This window comes from Neopsephotus bourkii, unplaced genomic scaffold, assembly GCF_033783945.1.
Source record: "Neopsephotus bourkii isolate Nb327-2 ecotype Australia unplaced genomic scaffold, CSIRO-AGI_Nbou_v1 NB_140, whole genome shotgun sequence".
Classification (NCBI taxonomy): domain Eukaryota; kingdom Metazoa; phylum Chordata; class Aves; order Psittaciformes; family Psittacidae; genus Neopsephotus; species Neopsephotus bourkii.
In genome coordinates, this window is record NW_026900657.1 from 1261465 (window position 1) to 1284171 (window position 22707).

General features: G+C 44.3%; 2 protein-coding genes across 10 annotated transcripts; one reads left to right on the forward strand and one right to left on the reverse strand.

Moving 5' to 3' along the window:
- Positions 1-79: 79 nt before the first annotated feature.
- Positions 80-19046, reverse strand: MYO19 (myosin XIX). Of its 9 annotated transcripts, XM_061368784.1 has the most exons (25): positions 19028-19046; positions 18807-18897; positions 16848-16992; positions 15942-16090; positions 15595-15708; positions 14695-14827; positions 14440-14509; positions 13672-13774; positions 13383-13479; positions 12820-12896; positions 12367-12457; positions 11210-11381; positions 10800-10873; positions 10585-10706; positions 8801-8914; positions 8242-8418; positions 7210-7356; positions 6629-6736; positions 5767-5837; positions 4744-4853; positions 2739-2899; positions 2144-2273; positions 1885-1970; positions 1236-1541; positions 80-299 (listed from the first exon to the last, which is right to left on the reverse strand). In XM_061368784.1, exons 2-25 carry the CDS (start codon positions 18816-18818, stop codon positions 171-173), a joined length of 2898 nt encoding a protein of 965 aa, XP_061224768.1. In that variant the 5' UTR covers positions 18819-18897; positions 19028-19046; the 3' UTR covers positions 80-170. The 9 variants fall into 9 exon arrangements, 6 of the variants coding, with proteins under 6 accessions (XP_061224768.1, XP_061224758.1, XP_061224777.1 ...); XM_061368774.1 differs by lacking the exon at positions 19028-19046 and having other exon boundaries at positions 18807-18958; XM_061368793.1 differs by lacking the exon at positions 19028-19046 and having other exon boundaries at positions 16848-17792; positions 18807-18947.
- Positions 19047-20889: 1843 nt separating this feature from the next.
- Positions 20890-22639, forward strand: PIGW (phosphatidylinositol glycan anchor biosynthesis class W). The gene has a single exon (XM_061368840.1). The coding sequence runs from the start codon at positions 20961-20963 to the stop codon at positions 22503-22505; it is 1545 nt and encodes a 514-aa protein (XP_061224824.1). The 5' UTR covers positions 20890-20960; the 3' UTR covers positions 22506-22639.
- Positions 22640-22707: the final 68 nt, after the last annotated feature.

Below are 22707 nucleotides of genomic sequence, written 5' to 3' on the forward strand. Positions count from 1 at the left end.
TTTCCTCTAATATGTGCTTGTGTGTGAGAGGAGGAATGTCCCCCCATTTTAAATTTGAAGCATATTATACATGCTGAGGTAGCAGCAGATATGGACGTTAAGTAATTTGAAAGCAGCAGCTTGCAGACAGCCCTTCCATGAAGGAAAAAGTCCAGTAAGATGGCCAAAAGCTATGTTGGAAGGAGCTTTTTTCTGTCCAATAAAATCTGGTTAAATCCAGTGATGGAGTAGGCATCTGTGTGGGGGCTGACATCTGCGTAATGCAGGGGAGACTTCTTACAGTGGAACTTGACAGAGCCCTGGAAGAAGAGGAGGAGGAGAGATCAGCTGATGTTCCTGCCCCATTTTGAGCTAATTTTGCTATTCAGACTAAAGGGGCTTCAGTATGTAGACAACTAATGAATAAGGACAGAGGAAGACCTCCACAGGAGTCCTAGTACAAATGGATTTAAGATCAAGGAGTATTACAAAGAGTACTAATACTGTAATTTGAAACTCAATTAGCTTAAACTCTGAGGATTTGAGGAGTTAGTACTGAACTTAGTACTGCTTCTTCCTGCTTGTAACTGTGACCAAGCACAGGCTACATTCTTGCACACATAATTTTATGCAACTTCAACAATTTGTCAACAAAAGCCAAGCACAAGGTGATTAGTAACCAGAGTGCAATTTCCAAGAGAAGCCAGTGTGGGCTGTGCCTCGTTTGTAGTAAGTGGTGTCTAAGACTATTCTGCATGAGCATAGGAGTTTAAATACTTGAGGTTTGCTCCTCACTTTCTGCCATGAAAATCCTCTGTGTGAATCAGTCTGTGCAGTTATTAATACAGAAGCACTGGGATATTATTAATACACCCAGTGGCTTTTCCCCAAGTGGATTCATTTTCATGGGTTCACCTGTTGTGCAACTTGAATCCCCTAAGCAGAAAACCCAGTACATAATAGCAGAGCCTGTATTAGGATCCTGTGCTCTCCATGTCTGAAGCACAGCTTTGATCAGTTTGTTCCTGTGGCAGAGATAAGAGTTTTCATGCTTAGCTGAAAGTCTGAACTCGGCCCCATGTCCAGCTTGACCCATTGATGTTAGAGTCATCTTTAGGTATCAAGGCCAGTGGGAGAAGAAAGGTGCAGCTCAAGAGCAGATTTCACAGTTGTTCTGCTCTATAGCACAGAATTCAGGTTCCTGCACTCATGGCAGCTTCATCGTGCTGCTGACTCGAGTGCATGAGGTTTATTACCTGTGGGAGAGCTCTAATGGAGGTGATGCCACAGCCAAAGAAACAGCTTTTCACCTTGTAGCAGTCATTCTCCTGAAGCACTTTGAGACATGCCAGCAAGGACAGGTCCCTCCGAGGCCCTGTTACAGTAATGGGTGCAGCAGCCAGGACAAGCCCAAGAGGCCAGAACTGAATTACTGCCTGCAGAGGCCAAGTTGTTTCCAAAGAGCAAGGTGGTTTGGCTGAGATCAGCGTAGCTCCAGGAGCGGAGAACCCCTTTTCTTCACCCTCATCCAATTCTGCTGCTGCTAATGCAGCCATTTTTGCCTGATGAAGAGATGCAGAAAAATATTCTTGACCAAGATTCTCAAACAACTTGAACAACATCTTAAACTGCAAAACTTAAGTCTAAAAGAGAGGGCATCTTAAAGGGTAGGACACCCCCCAGGGTCTTCCCATTTCATGAAGGAAGGAATGAATTGATTCTGCCGTCTATGCTGCTACCCAGTAGAAGCAGCTGTGCAAGACCTGGCATGCATCTTCAGCTTGAGAACAGTGTTCTGAAGCAGTGACAGTACTGGTTTTGTGCAGTTCGTTGACAAAGGCAGAGTCTTTCTCAGACGCTAAAAAGCCTCAGTCACTCAATGTTTTCCTGTACCAATGTACTTACTTTCCATTTCCTCCAGCCACACTTAATGACACGAGCAGCCCTGCGCATCCTTTGGAAGCGATTCTTGGCTAACCAGGAACGAACAGCTGAAGATTGAATTAAAAGAAACCTGAGTACAAAGGATCTCAGAAGCCCCTACACACAATACAAGTGATGGTGCTTCAGCTTTTCCATACTCAGTTACCAGAATCACTCCTGCCACTTCCAACACCCAGTGTAACTGGAAATGTTATGTTCAGCCTCACCCTTACCAAATTACCTGCTTGGATGACAGTTGCAGACCACCTCTCCTTTGCTAGTTTCCTCTGTTTAAATCTTCTCCAGCAACACTGAATGCAAAATGCTTTCTCATTTAGCACCTCTGCTCTTCTAGTTTCCAGCTGCTCCAGCTGCATCAGGGGATACGAGCCTGCAGTTAATACTTGGGGATGGAGTTGTGCTCACAACTCCTCTCTCTTCTACGGCCTCTTGGTGTTTGTCAGAAAACCACATGCATGTGTCAGTATCTTAAAACTGCTGGATTAGGGTTTAGAAGTGAGAGCACTTCTTTGGTGCTTACTGGATAACATATCAAATAGAAATATAAGTATCTGGGGGGGGCACAGTGTGGTAGGAAAAAGTGGAGACTCCCAGTTTCACAGTAGCAGCTGGCTTAAAATTAGCTCCATTGAAAGGGGTTCTTTTATGGCTGCATCCTCCAGTATATAAACTTTGCAAAGTAACTTTATCTCCTTCACCTCTTTTACAAAGACACTGCTTAAGCCTGTGGTCACGCTGGCCATGATGCTCTGTGCCAGAATCCCCATTACAGAAGTACACTCCGGAACTGTTAGCCAAGGCAATAGCACTCTTACCACAGAATTCGCCATAAATACTTTGGTTTTGCCGCAGTACACGGACATGTTTTCTGCTCTGTTCCCTGTCTGCCCAGCAGCACTTTGTCCAGTCACATTCTGAAGGATCTCAAAAACCACAGAGCGTGATGCTCTGTCATCATCTGCCACTGGAGTCTTGCCTGCAAATGCAGCATTGAAGAGAAGGTATCACCAAACTTGGGAATTGGGACTGAGTAATTGTCTTTTACACTGAGGCTTCCTACCATCAAGGGGGGAAACACCTACAAGAGGGGAGGAGGTGATGGCTGATGTATCAGTAGATCTATTTGGGCTTATGGGAAGAATGTGACAGGGTAGATTTTACCATGTGCTAGCAATGAGAAAAACAGCATGGTGTGTTTTAATTAGGATGTAGTTTAGGTGCTGTCTTATTGCCTAAGTTATAACCTATCCATAGGTAACAGATGTCAAGTCTCAAATGTAACAAATGGAGGGCTCAGCTGTTCTCACACTGTTTAAAGCCTCCTACATGGAAACATTAGAAAGCAACAGCAATGCAATTAAGAATAGATTTGAGCAGCTCAGTCCTAAGAAAATCTGATGGAATAGCCAAATCTCAAAGCTAGTGGGAACAGAACAAAAAGCAAGGAATTAGACACCTAGCCTTAATGTACTGAAAGATGTGAAATGGAAAACAAATTCTACGCAACTCTACAGCTTTCACAGGGCATCAGAAGCAGCTACACGGGCATGTACTAAGCAGGATTTTATTGCAGCAGTAAGAGGTTATTAAAACCACTTTGGGGACACAGCACACAATTCTTTATGTTATGGGACAAACAGGTTAGCCAGATTAATCTGTTTGGAAATAGAGGCAGACTTAATTCAGACCTGTCCTTGAAAGAGACTGTGTTGTTCAAGGCAATGCTGCATGAGTTTCTGCATGCCCAATGCTGGAACTTGATGGTCTTTGTATCTCTCCATCCTGGATACTGTTTGCTTTCTGATATAAATATTTCTAAGGAGATGAGAGCATTTTAAGGTACTGAAAACAAATATAAGCAATTCTAGCTTATAGGAAGACATCTGGTGACTATGGTGGTGTTCATGGGGCTGGGCTGATAAAGGAATCAAAAGCTTATCTCCGTGTTTAGGAAATGGTTTTGCTTTTGTTTGTAGCTTATTAAAAAGATAAAAAGCACTAGTAACCCATCACAGTGAGGCATTTCAGCTAATGGGTTTGTAATTGAGGGGCAAGGATATGGTGTGTAAGTCATTTTCCAGCCTGTACTTCATTATTTCGTTCCATTTCTACAAGGTGCATGGATTTCCAGCCATTTTACCTATCTGACACAGGCTGGTACTCACTGGTCCTGCTTCCCACATCTGCTGGTTACTAAACCCATTGGGTGAAGATAGCATTAAACTGGGAGAGAGAAGGGGGTTGCAGTAACTTTCAGTATTGACTGTATCCACCTGATGAGCTCCTTTCAGGGCTTCATACCGAAGATGTTACCTTGTAGACTGGATTGTGTTTTTTAAAGTCCATCCTCACTCTTTCTTATTAAAAAGAATCACATACAGAAGTTTGCAAAAGGTAGAAGCAGCAGAGTCCAGGTAAGGTAGAAGGCCAGTGTGTTCAGCAAGAAAACAAGGTGGGGGAAAAGAGAAGGAAAGAGAAGGAATATAAGCAAAAAGGTTAAGTGGTTTTCACATCTACTCGACAACCAACTGTAGATCAAATTATATTGTGGGGGACCCGAAACACCATCATAACTGTAGCTGTTCTTCCCAAGAGGAACACAAAGAAACAGCAGTAAGAGGAAAGATTTACACTTTCTAAGAGCCTGTTGTAAGCATCAGGCAAATCAGAAACTCAATTTGGTGATAGATTAGAAAAGTATCTTGAGAACAGTGGTGCCCTTAAGTGGTGAATACAGTGATTGTGTCTGATCTGTGCGATATTGAATTGGCACAGTGATCGTTTTACTTGATGGCAGAGGGATTATCTAAAGAAACATACCATTTTGCTCAGCAGTATGATAGTTGCTTTTATCACAGCCTCTGTTTTTATTGCATCCACGTGATGTTCTCAGTATTTCATAGCGCTCAGTGAAACTCTGGAGAGGGATTCTGACAGACAAACATACAGTTAATCCTAGGCAAGTATCATTTGCTAGAGGGTAAACAACCGACCTGTTGAGGGGGAGATGTTGCAGAATGGCTTCAAAGAGAATGCAAATACACCAGTGCTTTTGTAGTCACCAACATGCAAGAAATCATGGACTTTCTGAAGGAATTCAGGGGCTGCCTATTGCCCAGTAACAGTGACTTTTGACTGTAACAAAGACTAGGTGGGAACTCTGCTTCTTTATGGTAATGGTGAGCTTCTCCCCATGGATCCTGAGCTGTCACAAATGTCAGCAGCTCAGGCCTCATTCTCTCCGTCTTCTGAATGCGGTCACAAAAGCCCAGCAAGGGCACTGGCTGCAATGAGCTGCTCAGCTTGGAGATGACCACCTTTTATCATTTTGGTTTAGTTGCTGAAAATGTTACTGTGAAGCCACATTCCATTAGAAAGTTTTAGTACATAATAGTCCACATCAAAACATCTCTTCCCCAGCTTCTTAGACTGGAAGGGCACAGTGAGCTCTTGGACCAGGGGTGTGTTATAGACACATCTGGACTTCATTAGTATTTAGTGTATTTTTAAGAATCCCATTGCTTTGAGTGCAAGTTGTGCTAGCACTGCTTTTTAGACTGTTACTGCACTTCTGGACTTGCTGAATGAGCAGTTTCATAATCCAAAGTGCAGAAGAACAGTCCAGATTTGCAACAGGTATTTTTGTCTCCAAAATGTGAAAGAGGTGCTCAGATAAGCTTAAATGCAAGCAGTGAGCAGAACATTTCAGACATCAGCTTCAGAAAGGGACAGAATGCAAACTGTTTGGATGTTGTGCTTATAAGATCCTCTGGAACACTAACATGTCACTAATTGCTATAGAAATGCATTATGGAACACATTGCTCAAGAAGTTTGGACTTACCTAACAGGGAAGCCTGCTGCACTGATGGTGATGGCTTCAACAATTCCACATGCCTTAAGCTGGCTGAGAACCTGAGGCATAAATTGAGATGGGTTAGGTAACCACTGTGGAAGCTGCTGCTAATGTCTGCCCAGGGTGTGCTCGACCCAAGCCATGTGCAGCTCAGCTCAGAGCCTGCCACTAACACTCAGAGCAGGGTCAAGGCAGTGCTAACACAGCAGGACAGTCCTCGTGTGCCCTCTCTTGCAGTATCCACACACCCTGCACTGACTGAATGCAGCACAATATGAAAAGCCAGTGTTGGTATTTTAATACTACTCGCATGCCATCAGCAGATTCTTCAAGTGTTTAAAATTAAGGCAGCACTACTCTAGCTGCTGTCTTTGTGTCAGACGAGGTTCTCTAGTTATAGCTTCAGCATCTGCTGCTCTGCTCCCAAAGGAATGCTTGTTGGCTGATCTCATCTAACTTGTCCTAGACCAGACCCCAGGAACAAGCAAAGTTTTGTTGTGGGCATTCACCATGAAGGTATCTGTGTGACCAGGACTGCTGAACAGTCAGATCACCTTTACCTGTTTTGAGGGCTGAGACGGCAGCACCCTAAACCACCCAGGAGCACTGAGTTAAGCTGCACCTGGAAGAGCTGTTGTGCTTACTAGTCCCATTTTAGACAAGCATCATCAGTGATTCTGAAAGGACATTTATCTTGGAAGCTCCAAAGGAGAAAAAGCTATTTAAAACTGTGCTGTGAGAAGAGCTTTGCAAGTAACTCAAGATCATGACACACCCAATGCAAAGCCCTACACAATCTCTCTGGGAAGCTTCTCATTGAACCTGTGAAGAAAGGCTTTTGAAAAGTTACCTCTTGTCTTTTAAAAGTCATTGCCTTGCAGTCGGCATTAGGCTTGATGCATCGGATGTAATGTGGTGTGGTGCTATTCAGAATCTCCATGAGATGTTCAAGTGAAGCCTGCAGAAAACAAATACAGGTTTAACCAGGGACTCCCCCTCCACAGGTAGTTGAGCTGATCAGTGCTCTGCTGTAAAAACTATGAAGCAATATTTTGCACGGCTGGCTTTACAGGCACAGCATTAGCAGAGCTCTGCTGTAGGGGCAGCTGGAGCAAAAAAAATCACTCTCTGGGTCCCTCTGTAACATTGTTGATGGTAAATTCAGAAAGTTTCCAAAATTCTAGCAGGGCATCAGCTGAAAATCCTCAAGGAAGAGGCAGGAAGCAGCCTCACAAAGGCAGGTGCCCAACTGTTAAAGTAAAAGGTAAAATTGGAGTGAGTTAAAACCCAGAGAATATCAGAAATCTGAAGCTAGTTCTGGTTTACACCTGTTTTGGCTTAATAGTATTTACTGATCTTGGCCCAGCTATGCTGTTTCCTCATCTAGTTATGAAGATAGCAGTAGAAAGCAGAATCTTCAATAGGGTGTACCTTGAACTTGGCCACCACTGTCACCACAGCTGCTCTGTTCTGGGGTTTGATGTTATTTTGGTTCCTTTCTGTCACAGGAAATAATTTCTGAAGCAAAGGGTCCTTTGAATTCTGCAGAACCTGAACCAGTTCTGGTGCAATGGGGTCCTGCAAACACAAACATCCCTCATTAGGATGGGGACTTAGGCAGAAACCTGCCACCTTTGAAAATGACTAAAAAATCTGCACATCTAAGTGGAACAGTATTTCTGATGCCAACTGTGATGGCTGTGGTTTCAAACCCGACTACATACATCCATTCAGTCAGGTTCAGGAACATTTAGCAAATCTAGTCCAGTGTATGACTGCTCCTAATGTCGTTCTCATACAACTGAAGTGAGCTGGAAGTCTCAGGACTAGTTTAATCCCTGCAGAACAGTCTGCAGCAGGTATTAGAAAGTCTTCCTTTTAATTAAGAGGTATTTGATTGCATGACTTGATACCACTTGCTGCAATTGCTGGTAGTGTCAGAACTGACAAGGGACCCTCATGTCTGCAAACTGTTTCACTTAGTCCTTGATGGCACAGTGAGGCCACAAGTTGAGTTTCCTGGTATAGCAGAACTTTCAGTAGTTGAATCCATGCTCTTGTTGCTCATAAATTTACCTGAATCGGGGGGGGGGGGAGGGGAGGGGAAGTGCTACATTTATGGAAGTGCTAATTTATGGTTATAGAAATGCCCTGATGTCATCAACTTTTCTGCACTCAGGCATGGAAGAAGCCCTGCTTTGGTGATACATGGTCCACTTAATGCTCAGCTGGAAGTTCTGCTGGCACAGCCTTTGCTGGTGCCACTGATAGTTCACTGAAAACCAGAGCAAGAATGTCACCCAGTTTTACACAGCCTGAAGGATTTATTTCCGAATCAAGGAGGTATGTCTATCTAATAAGCATCACTGAATATACTTGTTAGAGGTGCTTTGGTTTAAATTGCCTTAGGTCTGTAAGATTGTTTTATTTTGGTTTTTAACAGCTCTTCCTGAAAATACCTACCTTATTTTTCTCCACCATTGTTGCCAACTGATAGCAGACTTTGCCAGCATAATGTGAAATAATAAAGTTAGGCTTCTTACTAAACTTGTTTCGACTTAAACATTGATTACTAGACAAGGCCTTCTCAATCCGAGTTTGAAAGAGGTCAGTGTTACAGGATCTATTCAGACGGCACTCCTGCATGGCAAACAACACAAAATTGCGACATCTTATTCATCACAAAGAACTGTCTTTAAAAGCTAAACCACTTTAACATCAGACATTTTACTTTTAGAGTTGTTTTGAGTATGCAAGCCCTGAAATACCGGGGAGAAAAACAACCCCCCCCAAAATGCAACAGAGGCTTCATATTTGAATCAGAATATCCAGAAGAAAGGGAAAAAGACAACTTGGAATAGGAAGAAGCAGCACCACGATGCCTCTAAAAAATAGGCTCTGCAGAAATTCCATAGCTGACAAGCTTCCTATTATAAAATGTTTGTGTTTTCTTTGGTGGCATGGGATGGAAGGCAGGCAACTAGGACAAAGGCATTAGGGGTTTAGATCCAGACAGACTTACCTCATTCAGCAAAGAAAAAATGCTGAGGGGATTGCCCTCTATCAGATCAAGGCACTTCTGGTTATCCTGGTAGTCGATGAAAGACCACTGTAAGCCTTCAGCTGCATATTCTTCCTGCAGTAAGAGAAAGCCCGGTTATTCTGCAGCAGAGGGCACTAGAGCCCAAGGAACTGGATGCCTTTTTGCAGTCTGATGCAGTTACTGTTTAACGAGTTCATCCCAGGCTCAAGCCAGCTCATCCAAACTCAGCTCGTGTTCAACAGCAGTCTTGAGGGGAAGAAAACAAAGGATATTCTACCCCAGGTAGCTTTATCAGCGAGCACGGCATGGCTGCTTTCCAGAGTAAACAGAGGTTACAGTCACACTAAGCCTCTCCTGGCTATACTGGGTTTTTCCCTGAAGGGCAAAGAATGTGTGGAACTGCTTCCTTAGATTAGGACATAGCCCTAAACCAACCATTATGTGCCAGACTTTACTATGAAGCTGGGCTTCATTTAACACAAAGCCTGATCCAAAAGGTAGTGCAGAAAGATACTGGTTGACATAATTCATGCAATACTTATGCTGAATTACAGAACAAACTGGCAGGAGTGTTTAACAAGCACAGGCTCTGGCCAGTTATTTTAAAAGTCTCCTGCCAAAAGCTTGCTCAGCAGAGCCACTAATGGCATTTAAGTGGTTTGGGATACAGTCAGGTCAAGAGAGGTAAGAGGGCAGACAGGGAATGATACTATAAACAGAGGCCATGAATCAGGTACAAGGAAAGTAACTGTGGCCTTGAACTTGCTTTCCATCTTCACTGATCATTAACCCCTGGCATACTGGGGAAGACAGGCAGGAAAAAAACGCTGGTTATATGAAAGCATTAATTAAGCTCAAAGAGCTACTTATCTCCTGAATAAATTTGACAAAACTATGGCACGAGGCAGAAGGTGCCAGCATGTTGGTGCCATAAAGAAAGCAATTTCCCCAATTCCAGTTAATGGCTAAGAGCATTGTGGTAATTTATCTGTAATGTGGAAATTCAGTGAGGACTGAAGTACATCTATTAGAGTAGCAGTCCAAGCAGGAACTCTGCAGCTTTCAGAGCACTCAGATGAGAAATGGAACGAACAGTGTGTGACCAGTTAGGCAAGTGACTGCAGTGTATTTAGGATGGTGCAAATACCTTCTCTACTGTGAAACAACACAATCTGTGTACCTTCTCACTCAAAAATAAAAGCTGATGCACAGTGTGTTTTTGTCTTTCAAGGTACTGGCATGACAACTGGGTTTATGAAGCTGTTCTCCTATGGCAAAAGGCCTCCATCAGGTACCACGTCCTGTTGATGATTAGATTACAAGGTTCTTTGGGCTCTCTGCCTTCCCACTAAGGTCAGGTCTAGAAGCTCCCCACCCATTTAGGTGCTTTATACTTGAAGAGAATTAACGTGTTTATAAGCAGTAGCTTCCAGAAGACTCTCAACTTAGGTACACTCACCACAAGAATTTAAAGTGTTCAGCTCTTTGAGGGAAAGCAAATGGTTTAAAAAGCCACAAAGCCAATGGAGCTGTATAAGAGGGAACAGATTTCCAGTGCCCAGGGGAGAAAGCTGTCTCACTCCATCAACTGCTTCAGATTCTCTTTAACAAAGCAATTGTTACTCACAACCTACTGATGCCCGTGACATTACTTTCTTGACTGAAGGCTGCAATCTGACCAGAGGCACAGGAATATAATTAAAGAGACAAAAGATGATGCTTTAAAATTAGATATTTAACATTTGATCTCAGTGGGGTATTACCTGTTGTGCTTTCAGATAGTGCACTACAAAGTGCTGCTGCAGTTTCTCGTTGGCATAGTTAATACAAAGTTGTTCCAAGTTGTTTTCAGGGAAGGCTTCAAAACCGTAAACATCCAACAAACCTAGAAGGAATATGGGAAGACAGTGCATTTTGTTCTAGGAGTAGCTTGAAGGACTTATGGTTACTCAGTTAAACTAGGGTTTAATAACCATACCTATGAAGTTGGTCCATGTTGATGAATCTGCATAGATGCTTTCATTTATGACCAAAACGAGCCACTCAAACAATCTGCAGACATTGACAACTGGATTAGTTGGAAAGCCCTTGCTTACAACAATCAGAGTACTGTTCTTTTACTGCTGTTTATACCAGTACCACATGGAAGAAACAAAACACTGACATGCTGCTTGCTGACATGGAACAGCAGTTCTCTGAAGATCTCTCTAGGAGGTCTGCAGCTATGTCCTATCTACAAATGAATCAAGGGTGTGTCGAGAGGGGAAGGGAGGGTTACACCGTTATTGAATCCAAGCAGAAAGGCAGGGAAAGTAAATCTTTCTGGCCTCCCTACTCCCTCACGAAGTTGCGTGGATTAGCACAGCAGCCTGACCTACGTGTCCTTACTTGGCATAAATCACTTTGGCAAGGCAGTCCCTCCTGGTCTCACACTCGGTTCTGGAGCATGGCTTCTTGAAGACCTGTTGTTGTTTTCCAGCAGTTATTGTTCGAATCCTCAGCGACTCCAGCAGCTCCTCAACAGGGATGTGCAGCAAAGCTCCAGCAGTCTTCACAGAGTCTTGTTTGGGGAAAAAAAACATGGCAAGGTTATCTGGAGTGTCAAATGAACGCAGCCCCCTTAAGGTTATGGAAAGTCTAGAGATAGTACAGAAAAATGACACTTCCATGAGCTCATCAACTGAAATGTGGATTTTGGATCTTTTTACCCAAACCTGGGAGAAAGTTTTGCGAGACCGGACTCTTAATTTGGATGTACAGGACCTGTGGAGTTTCAGGTGCTCTGTTTGAAATGAAACAATAGTACCACAAAGTCTGATGTTTGCTACACTGAAGCAGGCATTTCAGGCATTTTACTCTCTAGGCAGGTCTTTGTTTTCACCTTTTCTGAACAGACACCTCTAAATCCAGACAGACAAATCAGTCATGACCAGAAAAAAACAGGGATTTTGGGGATAGCAGGGAAATACAGAAGAATGAGTATCTGCTAACAAAGCATTTAAGATCCTGCTAACCTGAGCTGTAGGCAAAACTATTTGAATATTAGGTAGTGTGAATTCAGAGCATGTGAATTAATAGCAGGAAACTTCACTATTCAGGACATTTCTGAAGGAAAACTAGATCCACACTAGTAGAACAACCTGTGTCCTCCACTGCAATTTGACAGATTTGCTGTTACTAAGTTTTAATCATGAAAACTCCAAAGCTTCCATTTTACAAGCCCTTCTCTCCACTCTGGGTCAGATTTCTGGATGTCTTGTGATGTCAGTGTAAGATTACAATCAGGAGTAACAGTTCTGCCAATAATCCTTCTGAAATGACTGTCTAATGTTGCAGCTGCCTTGCCCTATAACGGAAGGATATTGATTCTCAGAGCAGAGCAGCATTCGGGTTTTGTTTGTTTAGTACTTCAAAACCAAGATTTTGGGTTGCCCGTGACCTTGAGTCTCCTCCTATCAAGCAGAGAAGCACAGTAAATCCTGTACATCAGGCATCTGCACTAAGATAACAAGACTCTCTGGAGCATGACATGCTTGTTGCCTCACCTTTGGTTTTGTCTTCTAGTTCACAAGGCTGAGATTCATCCACTGGATTAGAGAATTGAACATTCCCAAGATGAAGAAGGCCTGAAAGTACCTGAAATATGATCAGTCATTCAGCTTTCTAAAACAGAGCTCTTTAACTCCCTTTAGTCACATGAACAGGACAGATCAAAACACTTCCACGCACAAAAAAAAGCAAGTAGATTCCAAGCTTCTATGTTAATTCCTAAAGCTGCAATTACTGAAGGAAAACCAAAGTTCACAGGTGCAGGCTTTTAGCCAGGATCTAATATTTAGCTATGCAACCTAATGTGTAGGTGTAGACCCTCCAGTCAGCAGCACCAAACAAGCCATCCTCTGTACATTGATACAGATTTACTTTCACTGAAATCCCACACTACAGAGACATTCCAGACACCATTAGCAGCCTCATGGTGACCATGCTTTGTACCTGACCTTGAAAATATTGTTCTGTGTGGAGTGGTCAATGCCCAAGTGAAACATGGCATCTCTGGTCACCTCGAAGCAGTCCTCTGAAAAGCCAAACAAGTGCTGTTTAAGAGAAAGCCAGGCACACAAACTTAAGCAAGCACAACACTCCACACCACATCCAGGTTAAGCTGGAATTGTCAAAGGTGATCCAAGGAAGCCATATGTGCTTTTGGTAAACCCCAGAGTATAAACTGGAGAACCAAGTCATTGACTTAATACTGACTCTGTGGGGCTCTGAAGTTAGGCAGCAGTTAGAAGCACATCCAAAGACAAGACAGTTTCTAAACAGAGCCACAGAGAGATGCAAATTCACGAGGCCAGAAACTGCTCTTTTAAGCCAGATGAAGACTCTTAATAAGTGCAAACTGAAACTTAAAAAGAATCCCTTTAATGCAAGTGGCTTTGCAACATCTGCTGCTGGCTGCCCAACCTGGGTCATGAGATTTAGTAGGACAGACACATTTTTGCCTTCCTGCCTTTAAGGTCACAGTTGTTATTAATGGACAGTCTCTGAAATTAATCTTTACCATCTAAGTTCCTTTCAGAATTTGGCAGCCAACAATACTCAGCCCCTTCTGGAAGGTTCCATTCCAACCTCTCATCTGCAGTAGCACCTTTTGTGATCTGGAGACAGAAAACAAGGTAATGACTGAAATCTGCCTTTGGTATTTACAGCTCACAGACAATGAAGAATAACATGCTTGGAGCAGGATTTAATTTGGATACATGGCAGACAGGGAGACTGTTAAATACTAAAAGCTGATTTCACCCCCACTGTTTGTCAGAAATATCTAGCAAGATTAACTGAAGGCAAACCTGATAAAAAATATGGAAGTTTCTTTCACTGGGGGCCTGATACACAACTCTGGTCTTCTCCAAAAGGAAAGTTTGAATGGAAGCACTAGTCAGATGGTGACACCTAGAATGGGGGAAATAGCAAAGATTTCAACAAAACTTCCTCACAGAATCCCGTAGGTGATGTGTTATTATGATACTGACTATGAACGCTTTCCACTTCACCTTCAGTTTGGTGCAAGCCTAATATATTTTATTCAGAGTTCTTAACTGCATCTCTTGTTTTTCTGTTGTGCCCTTTTAGAGATCAGGGTGAGAGCTTGGAAGGAAAAAAAAAAAAAAAAAAAAAAAGATAATGGAAGCTGCTAGTAAACTGTAGTTTGTAGTTGCTGTAGTTGGAAAGGACCTTAGGATCATCCAGTTCCAATCCCCTGCCGTGGGCAGGGACACCTCACACTAAACCATGTCATCCAAGGCTCTGTCCAACCTGGTCTTGAACACTGCCAGGGATGGAGCATTCACCACGTCTCTGGGCACCCTGTGCCAGTGCCTCACCACCCTTACAGTAAAGAACTTCCTCCTTATACTTAATCTAAACTTCTCCTATTTCAGTTTAAACCCATTACCCCTTGTCCTATCACTACAGTCCCTGATAAAGAGTCCCTCCCCAGCATCTTGTAATCCCCCTTCAGATACTGGAAGACTGCAATGAGGCAGACTTCAGAAGCAATAGGCTTGGACAGGATTTCAAGACAACAGATAAGGTTTTTCCACAGTGACTGTTATTACCTGTCTAACTGAAGCTGGATATACTTTCCAAAACGGCTGCTGTTGTTATTCCGCAGGGTACATGCGTTTCCTGTGAAATTGCCAGTGACAGAAAATAATCAGAGTGGTTCCACTCTTCCATGTAGGACATACAGGTATTAAGGGTGATTTGGTCATAGCTCCAGTATTTGAAGAGTTTGACTTTTAAGGCGAAGACCAAGAGCTAGTTTAGACTTAGCCACTACTTCTTTCTGCTGTTAAAAAAGCCTTATTTACCAAATGCTTCCATGACAGGGTTGGAATCCAACACTCTTTTCTCTATCCTTTCCACAGTTTCACTGCCTTTAGGGGAGATAACTGGAGCAGCAACAGAAGCATAGAATTTCATAAGGCAGCGAGATGTCCAGGTCTGCAAGAGAGAGGTTTGATAATAGGTCTTAGTTTGTACCATGTTATTAGTTATGCACTTAGTGAAGCAGCGCTAGCTTCTGTAAACACAGTATGCAGCTGGCGATGATGCTGAAGGGAGTGATTGTGTCAGTTCTGCTCTAGTTCAGTGGAAACTTTTTGTGTATATATTATGTGCAACAGACACGTTTAATCACTATTGGCTGGAGTGCTTTGAGAATGGCAGTTTTATCACGGCATACCCACCTAGAAGCTCAGCTAGAATTAACAGCTAGTATCTTAAGAAGAACTGAATATAAGTGGTATTTGAATCATTAACACTCAGGAAATCCTTTTGTTCTCAGGCTTAAAAATATCCTCAATATCTTCCTGAACAGGGATGAATTGTTACAGAAGGGCCTAAGATCAGATCTGAACTCTCTGCTGCTTGTGTCTACACAGGGTTTGCTGAGACTCACACTAGCTCCCTAATGGACTAGGCTGAGCAATTAAGTCAGATGTGATCTCTGTTGAATGATTCAAATGCAGCCCTCCAAGAAATCACGAATGTCACCTAGAGAGCAGCTCTATTAAGGAGAGCCTATTTAACAGCTGTAATCACTTAATGCTTTAGGCATATTTCAAATGAGCTGTGCTAAAGCACACTGGCTGTGTGCTCTGTCAGGGGGTTTTTTTCTTCCTCTTTGCTTGTTTACTGAAATACTGCACACTGCAAATCATTGGCAAAGCTCAAAACTGAAGAGCAATGTCAGAAAAATATCTGCTTACCTTCCCAGCACCACTTTCTCCACTTACAATTATAGACTGGTTTACAGGGGCTATCTGGCTTTGGACGTTTCGGTAGGTTTGCTCAGCCACTGCAAAGATGTGAGGTTTTAAATCCTGGCGGCAAAAGAGAATAGTCACATTTAAGAGAACCGTAATTACACAGTTCAACAGCACTGGATAGCACAGGCCTTAGCAAATTTATCTGAAAACAGGTAACAGAGCTCTTTTAATGGAACTCATATTCTACTAGACATGGAGTCATCCTTTAGGATTATTTTGCTCTTAGAGATTTTGAAGAACTTGACATCTGGATTCTGCAGGACAGTTATTTTAAATAGAAGGATTACCTGAGGGTGAAGTGCAACATGGTACTCTCTCATAAGCTCTGGTGAATAGAGGTAGGAGACAGGCTGAAACGGATTTAAAGCCACCAGGCTGCAGCCAGCATTTGTATAAAACAAGTTTACTGTATATCTTGCTTGAAGACATTTCAGAACTGAAAGACACACCTTCTGTTAGCATCTTTTGCAAAGTGTATTCAACTCTTCCTGTGTCTGTTTGTAACAAAAATCTTCAGATTTGTTACCTATCAGGTTTAACAGAGAATGAGGTGATCAAGAGTGATATAGGACTAACATATATAACAGTCTCTAAGAGTTGCCCTTAAGAGATCTGCTAACTATTCCATTCAATAGATCCTGTGCTTTATAAGTTTTCATATAGTCCTAAAAACCAAATCTGCTCACTTGCAGACAACCAGAGGCAAGAATTCCCCATCTGCACTAGGAACAGACTTTAGCTTCTCTTAACAGGATCATCCTTAAAAGTCTTGGAAGCAATTTACTTTTCAAAACCAATTCTATGGCTGTATTTTGAATCAAAGTTAGAGCCCTGTTTTCTGATACGTTCTTATCCCACAAGGTCATGCAGGAGTCCTTTAAATAGCATTAAATCTCAACCACACCCTGGCTACCTGAACCAACAATACAAATGTGAGCTCTGCCTGCAGAGCTTGATAAGAGCACGGCCAAAGCTACAATAAAAGTATTTGGGAAAAAAAGAAATACAACCAAGCCAAATGTGACTTTCTAAGGCTCTGAATAAGCTTTATTAGGCTTTGAATCTTTAAGTACTGTGGTCATTACAGTATTAATGCAATGAGAACAGTAACTACCGCATATTAGTGGCCACCAGGGAAAGTGACTCCTCAGTGTCCCAGTGAAAGTGATTCTTTAGCCTGGCTGTCTGCTTACCTGTTGTAGTTGTCACCGGATTAACCTTTGTGAGGTCGTCAAAAAGATGCAGTTTCTCTTCATCACTGAGGAATGCTCTAACTTCTTCCTCAAACGATTCATTGAGGTCATTCTGGATAGTAGAATCGTCTTTTGGGCCATTTTTCTGGAAAGGATGTCAGATCAGCACCAGTTAAAGGCTGAATACAGCTGGATTTTCAACTCATCCACTACAGCTGTTCTACTGCTTCCATGTAACTGAAATTCAGTCTCAGCAGGAGTCATAACTTAGCATGTTGGAGATATTCTTCCTCCCAGTTGCCCTCCCCCTGCATCAATGGTTCCCATGGGGTGCTCTGTTTTTAGAAAGGTATTATCTAGCATATAAGAAATGGCAGGCTGACAACACTGTAAACTGAATTCATTGCTGGCAATTCTGGCTGTAAGCAAAGGCACTCGGAAAGAATGTGTCCTTAGACTCACACTACCTGGTGCTTGCAATCCTGCAGGTTGTTCAGCAGACACAATGTTCTTAACTGGAATACTTCTAGGCCTGTGAATGTCATGCATTCAATGCAAACACTGCCTTAGGCAAAGGGAAGCAGGAAGGACTGGCTGCAGAGGCTGAAGTAGAGCTGAAAGCTGCTGTGGTCCAACAGAAATGCAGTTTTCCTAGCAGAGACTTTCATTGTTAGAGCGGAGACTGAGGGCCCCAAGAATGAAATCAGAGTGCACACATCGAAGCCAGGGGACAGAAACAGTGGTGCTGTAAGAGCCGGCCTGCATTAGGTGAAAATTTGTCCCCTTTGAATCACTTCAAGTATTTAAAACTTAGCCTCCGGGCTCCTGTGTCCTTGACAATATTAGTTGGAAGGACACCTTTGTTGTACAAAGGTAATGGAAAACTTTTCCAGAAGAGACACTTCAGGTCCTGTTTGTCACTTCTGGGGGAGAAGAAGAGAGAGGCTAGAAGGGAAAATGAAGAAGGAAAAAGATGCCAGTCCTGCTTTTTGCATTTTAGATATTCCTTTTCTGTTCTCCCCTTCTCCTTGACAGAAAGTTCTCCAATGTAGCCTTATTCATTTGTACTTAGTAGCACAAATCTGCAATTCTTTACAGGTTAACAAAGTCAATGAACAGAATCACCTTGTTTATACAGGAAAAGTGATAAATTTAGTTAGCAGCATTCCTACTACATGAGCTAAGCTAATAAAGGAGGACATATACTGTAAACCCCCTTTTACACATTATCAAAACCAAATTATCACAGCTATAATAATATACTTATTTAGGAGCATTATTATATCTTGCAGACAGTATTAGTAGTTCATTTCCAGTAATAAACAATTGTACAAAGCAAAGGAAAAACAAAAGCTTAGCAACAGTTAAGCATTGCCATCAAAGTGATTTCTGTTACTCTGCCTGCTGCTTTCACAGAGAGCAGATGTGCAATTATGAAATACTCCATGCACAAGACGAGCTTCTGCCAATTGCCCTTTTCTTCTGCCAGTTGCCCTTTTCACCCATGCATCCACTGTATTACACTGGCACCAGACAAGCTAAATCCACCGAGCAGCTGACATTGCAAGACCCGAGAAAGGGCACCCCCTGCTCAACACCACTTCATTTGAGAAGAGGTGGTGATTGCTGAGCCAAAAGTAAAACACAATGAAAACAGAAAGTACAACCACGTCTGATACCTACGCTGCAGAGCTCAGGTGTCCATTAACTTCACTGAAAAGCCAGCCTTGAGGATGGGCTTGCAACATGTATTAACACCTGCCCCGTTAAAGCCAATGGCATAACAAAAATCACTCACTTGGTGTAATACAGCTCAAAACCACACATGGTTTTGCTTCAATTCATGAAGCAGGGATGAATGCACATTAGGAGTTACCTAATCTTGACTGCATGGAAACCAGATTTCTTTCCTGACACTAGAATTTAATTAGCACATGCAATTCCCATTTTTCCTTTTACCTGCTTTGGCATCTTGTCCAGCCCTGTGGATGGGAATGCTGGAGAGGGCCTTTACCGTAGAGTGCCTCATTCAAACCAGCCTGAAGAGTGCCTAAAGAAACAAACACAAAGACATTTAGAACATGGACATGTCATTCTCTGCAGGCTTCCACAAGCAGAGCCCAAAGACAGAAGTACTGATCCCAGTGGGGCTCAAGTAATGCTGGAGCTAGAAAGCCTACCCACACTATCAGAGTAACAGTCATACAGCCTGCAAATAAAGCTTATTTAGAGGGAATACCTCTTCCCTTGCATCAGGAGTGCTTTGTTTCTATTGAGTAAACAAAGCAAGCTTTTTTGGCATGAAATTACAACTTCTTCTTTGTTAAACTCCTCCTGTTAGGACAACTAGAAGAGATTCGTGGGTCTGACGGTGCTGGAGAAGCCAATGCTTTCAGGAAAGGGGGTGACTCAGAGCAGCTCTGTGCCGCAGCAGAAGCGAGATACGCTTTGCTGTCCTCTCCCTGTTCCCTCTGCAACCCTGGGAGCCAACGCAAGGTGAGTCAGGCTCACCTCTGATTTTCTGTGATATTCCGGTCACACAGCCAGGGAGAATTCCGCCTTCTTCCAGCGGCTGAAACTGCCAGTACCAAGATCCTATTCTAACGAGTTTTCTTATTCTCCTATTCTATTCCATTCCTGTTCCATTCGCACCTGGCATAAAAACACCATTTAGAGACTACTCTGATCCCCGACCTGAGGTGCACAGAGCTCAGAGTGCACGCAACCACCACCAACACCTTCCTGCCTTTAAAGGGTCCCTAATCTCCACACGCTGTTCTTCCCCGGGACAAGCGTCGCTTACGGCGGGCGGTGGAGTTCTCGGTGCCAGCCGGACCCGCTCCCGGGGCCCAGGCTGCCTACCCCAGCTCCCCGCTGAACCCGCCTCCCACAGGCTTTGCCGGGGCGGGATCCGACGTTCGCCGAGCCCCAAGGTCCTCGCCGTGTGTCCGTGTCCCCGCGTCCCTCCCACCCCCGGGGCTCCCCCCGCTCTGCTGCCCGCGGGCTCTCGGCAGGGCCGGGCCACTCAGGGCCCCGCCATAGCCAGGGCAGGACCCCCCACCCTTCCGCCGGGGTTAAAGGCGGGCGGGCTCCAGGGCTCCGCTGAGGCCCGCGGCGGTGCCTGCGCTGTCCCCGTGCAGGGCGCACTTACCGCGGGCGCTGCGCGCGTCGAGGCGGAGGGCAGAGGGCAGCGGGCAGCGGGCGGAGGGCAGAGCGGGGCAGAGCGGGGCAGAGCGGAGCGGAGCGGAGCGGAGCGGAGCGGCGCTGCGCGGCAGCCGGAGGAGGCGGAGCCGGGGCCGGGGCCGGGCGGCGGTGAATCGGGCGCTGCGGAAGAGCAGGCTGCAGCTTCCCGTGACGAAAATGCGGCCGGGCGGTGCGGCCCGCGTTTACCTGCGGCCGGCAGCGGGGTAAGGGCGGCGGGGCCCGGCGTGCGGCGGGACGGGGTCGGTTGCACGGCGGTAACCGGGGATTGCTTTGTCGCCTTGGCCTGTGCCGGGGGAGGCGCGGGTTTGCTGCCCCCCCGGCCCCGGTGCTCCCGCACGCTGTGTGTCCCGGCAGCCCGGGTCCGGGGAGCCCGGCAGAGCTGGCCTCCTAATGAATGCTTCTGACATTTAGCTTCCGTTCTCTAGGAACGGAGGAGCCTGGCTGGGGGTCACAGTGGGGCCTTTGTAAAAGGGCACTTGTGTCACAAGAGGGGTTTTTAGCTGCTGCTTTTGTCACCCGCTCTGCAGGCCGGGAGCAGGAGCTTCACCGGGGTCACGTTTTACATCCGTGTTTTCATTTACACTGTAGAGAACACGACTGTGTTCTACAGAGCAGGACATACAGGAAGAGTGTTCACAGTTCAACAGAGCATCTGGTATTCAGAGATCTTCAGATTCAAAACCATGTTAAGGATCTTGTATTGCTGGGCCTTGCAGGTGCCTGTGTGGCTGCTCAGCGTCACCAGCCACCGCTAAGCCTCAGCATTTTTGCTTTCCCTTGTTCTTTAAACTGAAGAGCAGCTGAAAACCAGATGACTTGTGAAATTGGTGCTTGTTTTAATGAACTGGAACACAAGGGGCATTTTGGTGAAGTTCTAAGCTCGCTGTTTGACAAAACTAACTCAGGTTTATGCTTGTGTTTTCAGGAAAAGCAAGAAGAATGTCCCAAAAGCATCTGAAAGAAGCCTTTATCAGGGACCTAAACGGAACCAGCTTGCTGGAAATTACTATAGGTTTGTCTCTAGCCCCACTCTGCCTGCTCAGCAGAGGACTTCTCTTGATTTTGTATTGCCTGCACTACGGGAAACCTCTGAGTTCCAGGACATACAGCCTGCTGCTGGACTTCCTTGTGCTGGTGTCTCCTCTCCTGTTCTCCTGCACAGTCTTGTCTCCAGTCCTCTTTTTCATACCAGTTATCATTGCAGCCTTCTGTGCTGGAATGTTTTCCAAAATATACAGCCAAAGAAAGCAGGAGCCCAGGATGGCTTTTAGGAAAATGGTGAAAGACTTCCAGAAGATGTCCTTGGATCCAGAATACATTCCAGCAGTAACCGTCTTCCGTGTTTATATCAACGTGTTGACATCAATCAGCATTTTAGCAGTGGATTTCCCACAGTATCCGCGGCGATACGCCAAAACCGAGACCTATGGAACAGGAATTATGGATTTTGGGGTTGGAGCTTTTGTTTTTGGGAATGCTCTTGTTTGTCCTGATGTTAGACAGAAGTCTTCTGTCACACAACCGAAGTTTTCCAGTGTGGCCAGGCAGTTCTCATCCATTTGGCCGCTGATTTTCCTTGGTGTTGGGCGACTGCTCAGTGTTAAATCTGTAGACTACCATGAACATACTTCAGAGTATGGAGTGCACTGGAATTTTTTCTTTACCTTAGCGTTTGTGAGGCTTGCAGCATCTCTACTTTTGTCTGTATTCCCAAAATATAACTCTTGGATTCTTGCTGTAAATCTCGCTGTGCTTTATCAGCTTACTCTAAACACTACCTCTCTGAAGATGTTCATCTTGCATGGCAGCAATGGCAGAGACACGAGGGATGGCTTTTTCAATGCCAACAGGGAAGGGCTGCTCTCTCTTTTTGGGTATTTAGCTATATACATGGCGAGTGTCCAGGTGGGACTATGGCTGCTGAAGCGCAGGAGCTCGGTGAGAGGCTGGGCTGAGGCAGTGTGTCTCTTACTGCTCACAGTTCTTGTGCTCTTCCTCTTTCTTCATGTCTCACAAGTGTACGTGGAGCCCGTGTCTCGCCGGATGGCCAATCTCTCCTACTGCATATGGGTGGTTGCTCACTGCCTGATGTTCTTTATCTGCTTAGTGGTGACTGACCTCGCATTGGTGTTCACGAAGCTGCTTGTGAGGGGGTCCAGCGTGCCCTGTTGCTGGGATGTTGTACAGGCCCCCAGTACCAGTAAAAAGCATGAACTGGAGGCTGTGCCTGTTGGAAGGGAAGGCAAGCACATGTGCCTGATCAGTGCTATCAATAAAAATCAATTACTGTTCTTCTTGCTAGCAAATGTTATGACTGGTGCTGTGAATATTCTTGTAGATACAATCCACAGCAAGACTGTGTTTACATTATGTATACTACACCTGTATATGTTTTTTAACTGTTTAGTTATGTATATAATGCATGCCAAAAATATAGTATTCAAGTTTTGGTGATTCCACTCTGTCTTCAGTGGACTAGCTGAACTTTGCTGTAGTTGGAGGATGGTATTTAAAGGGGAAAATTGGTACTTTTTCTGTACTTATTGCAGTAAGTTATAATTTAGTACAACTTTTTATGATTTAGCATTGATTAGTTTTCAACGGTTTGTTTTACCAAACACATACAGTCAATGCTGTTACCTGCTGGAGCTGGTAC

Excerpts from the sequence above, each read along its gene's own strand:
- MYO19 (XM_061368784.1), bottom strand. Across the intron at positions 10,707-10,799 it reads AACATGGACCAACTTCATAG|GTTTGTTGGATGTTTACGGT; the intron begins GTATGGTTATTA and ends TATTCCTTCTAG. Across the intron at positions 7,357-8,241 it reads CAATGGTGGAGAAAAATAAG|GACCCCATTGCACCAGAACT; the intron begins GTAGGTATTTTC and ends TTGTGTTTGCAG.
- PIGW (XM_061368840.1), top strand. The coding sequence starts at position 20,961 with ATGCTTGTGTTTTCAGGAAAAGCAAGAAGAATGTCCCAAAAGCATCTG.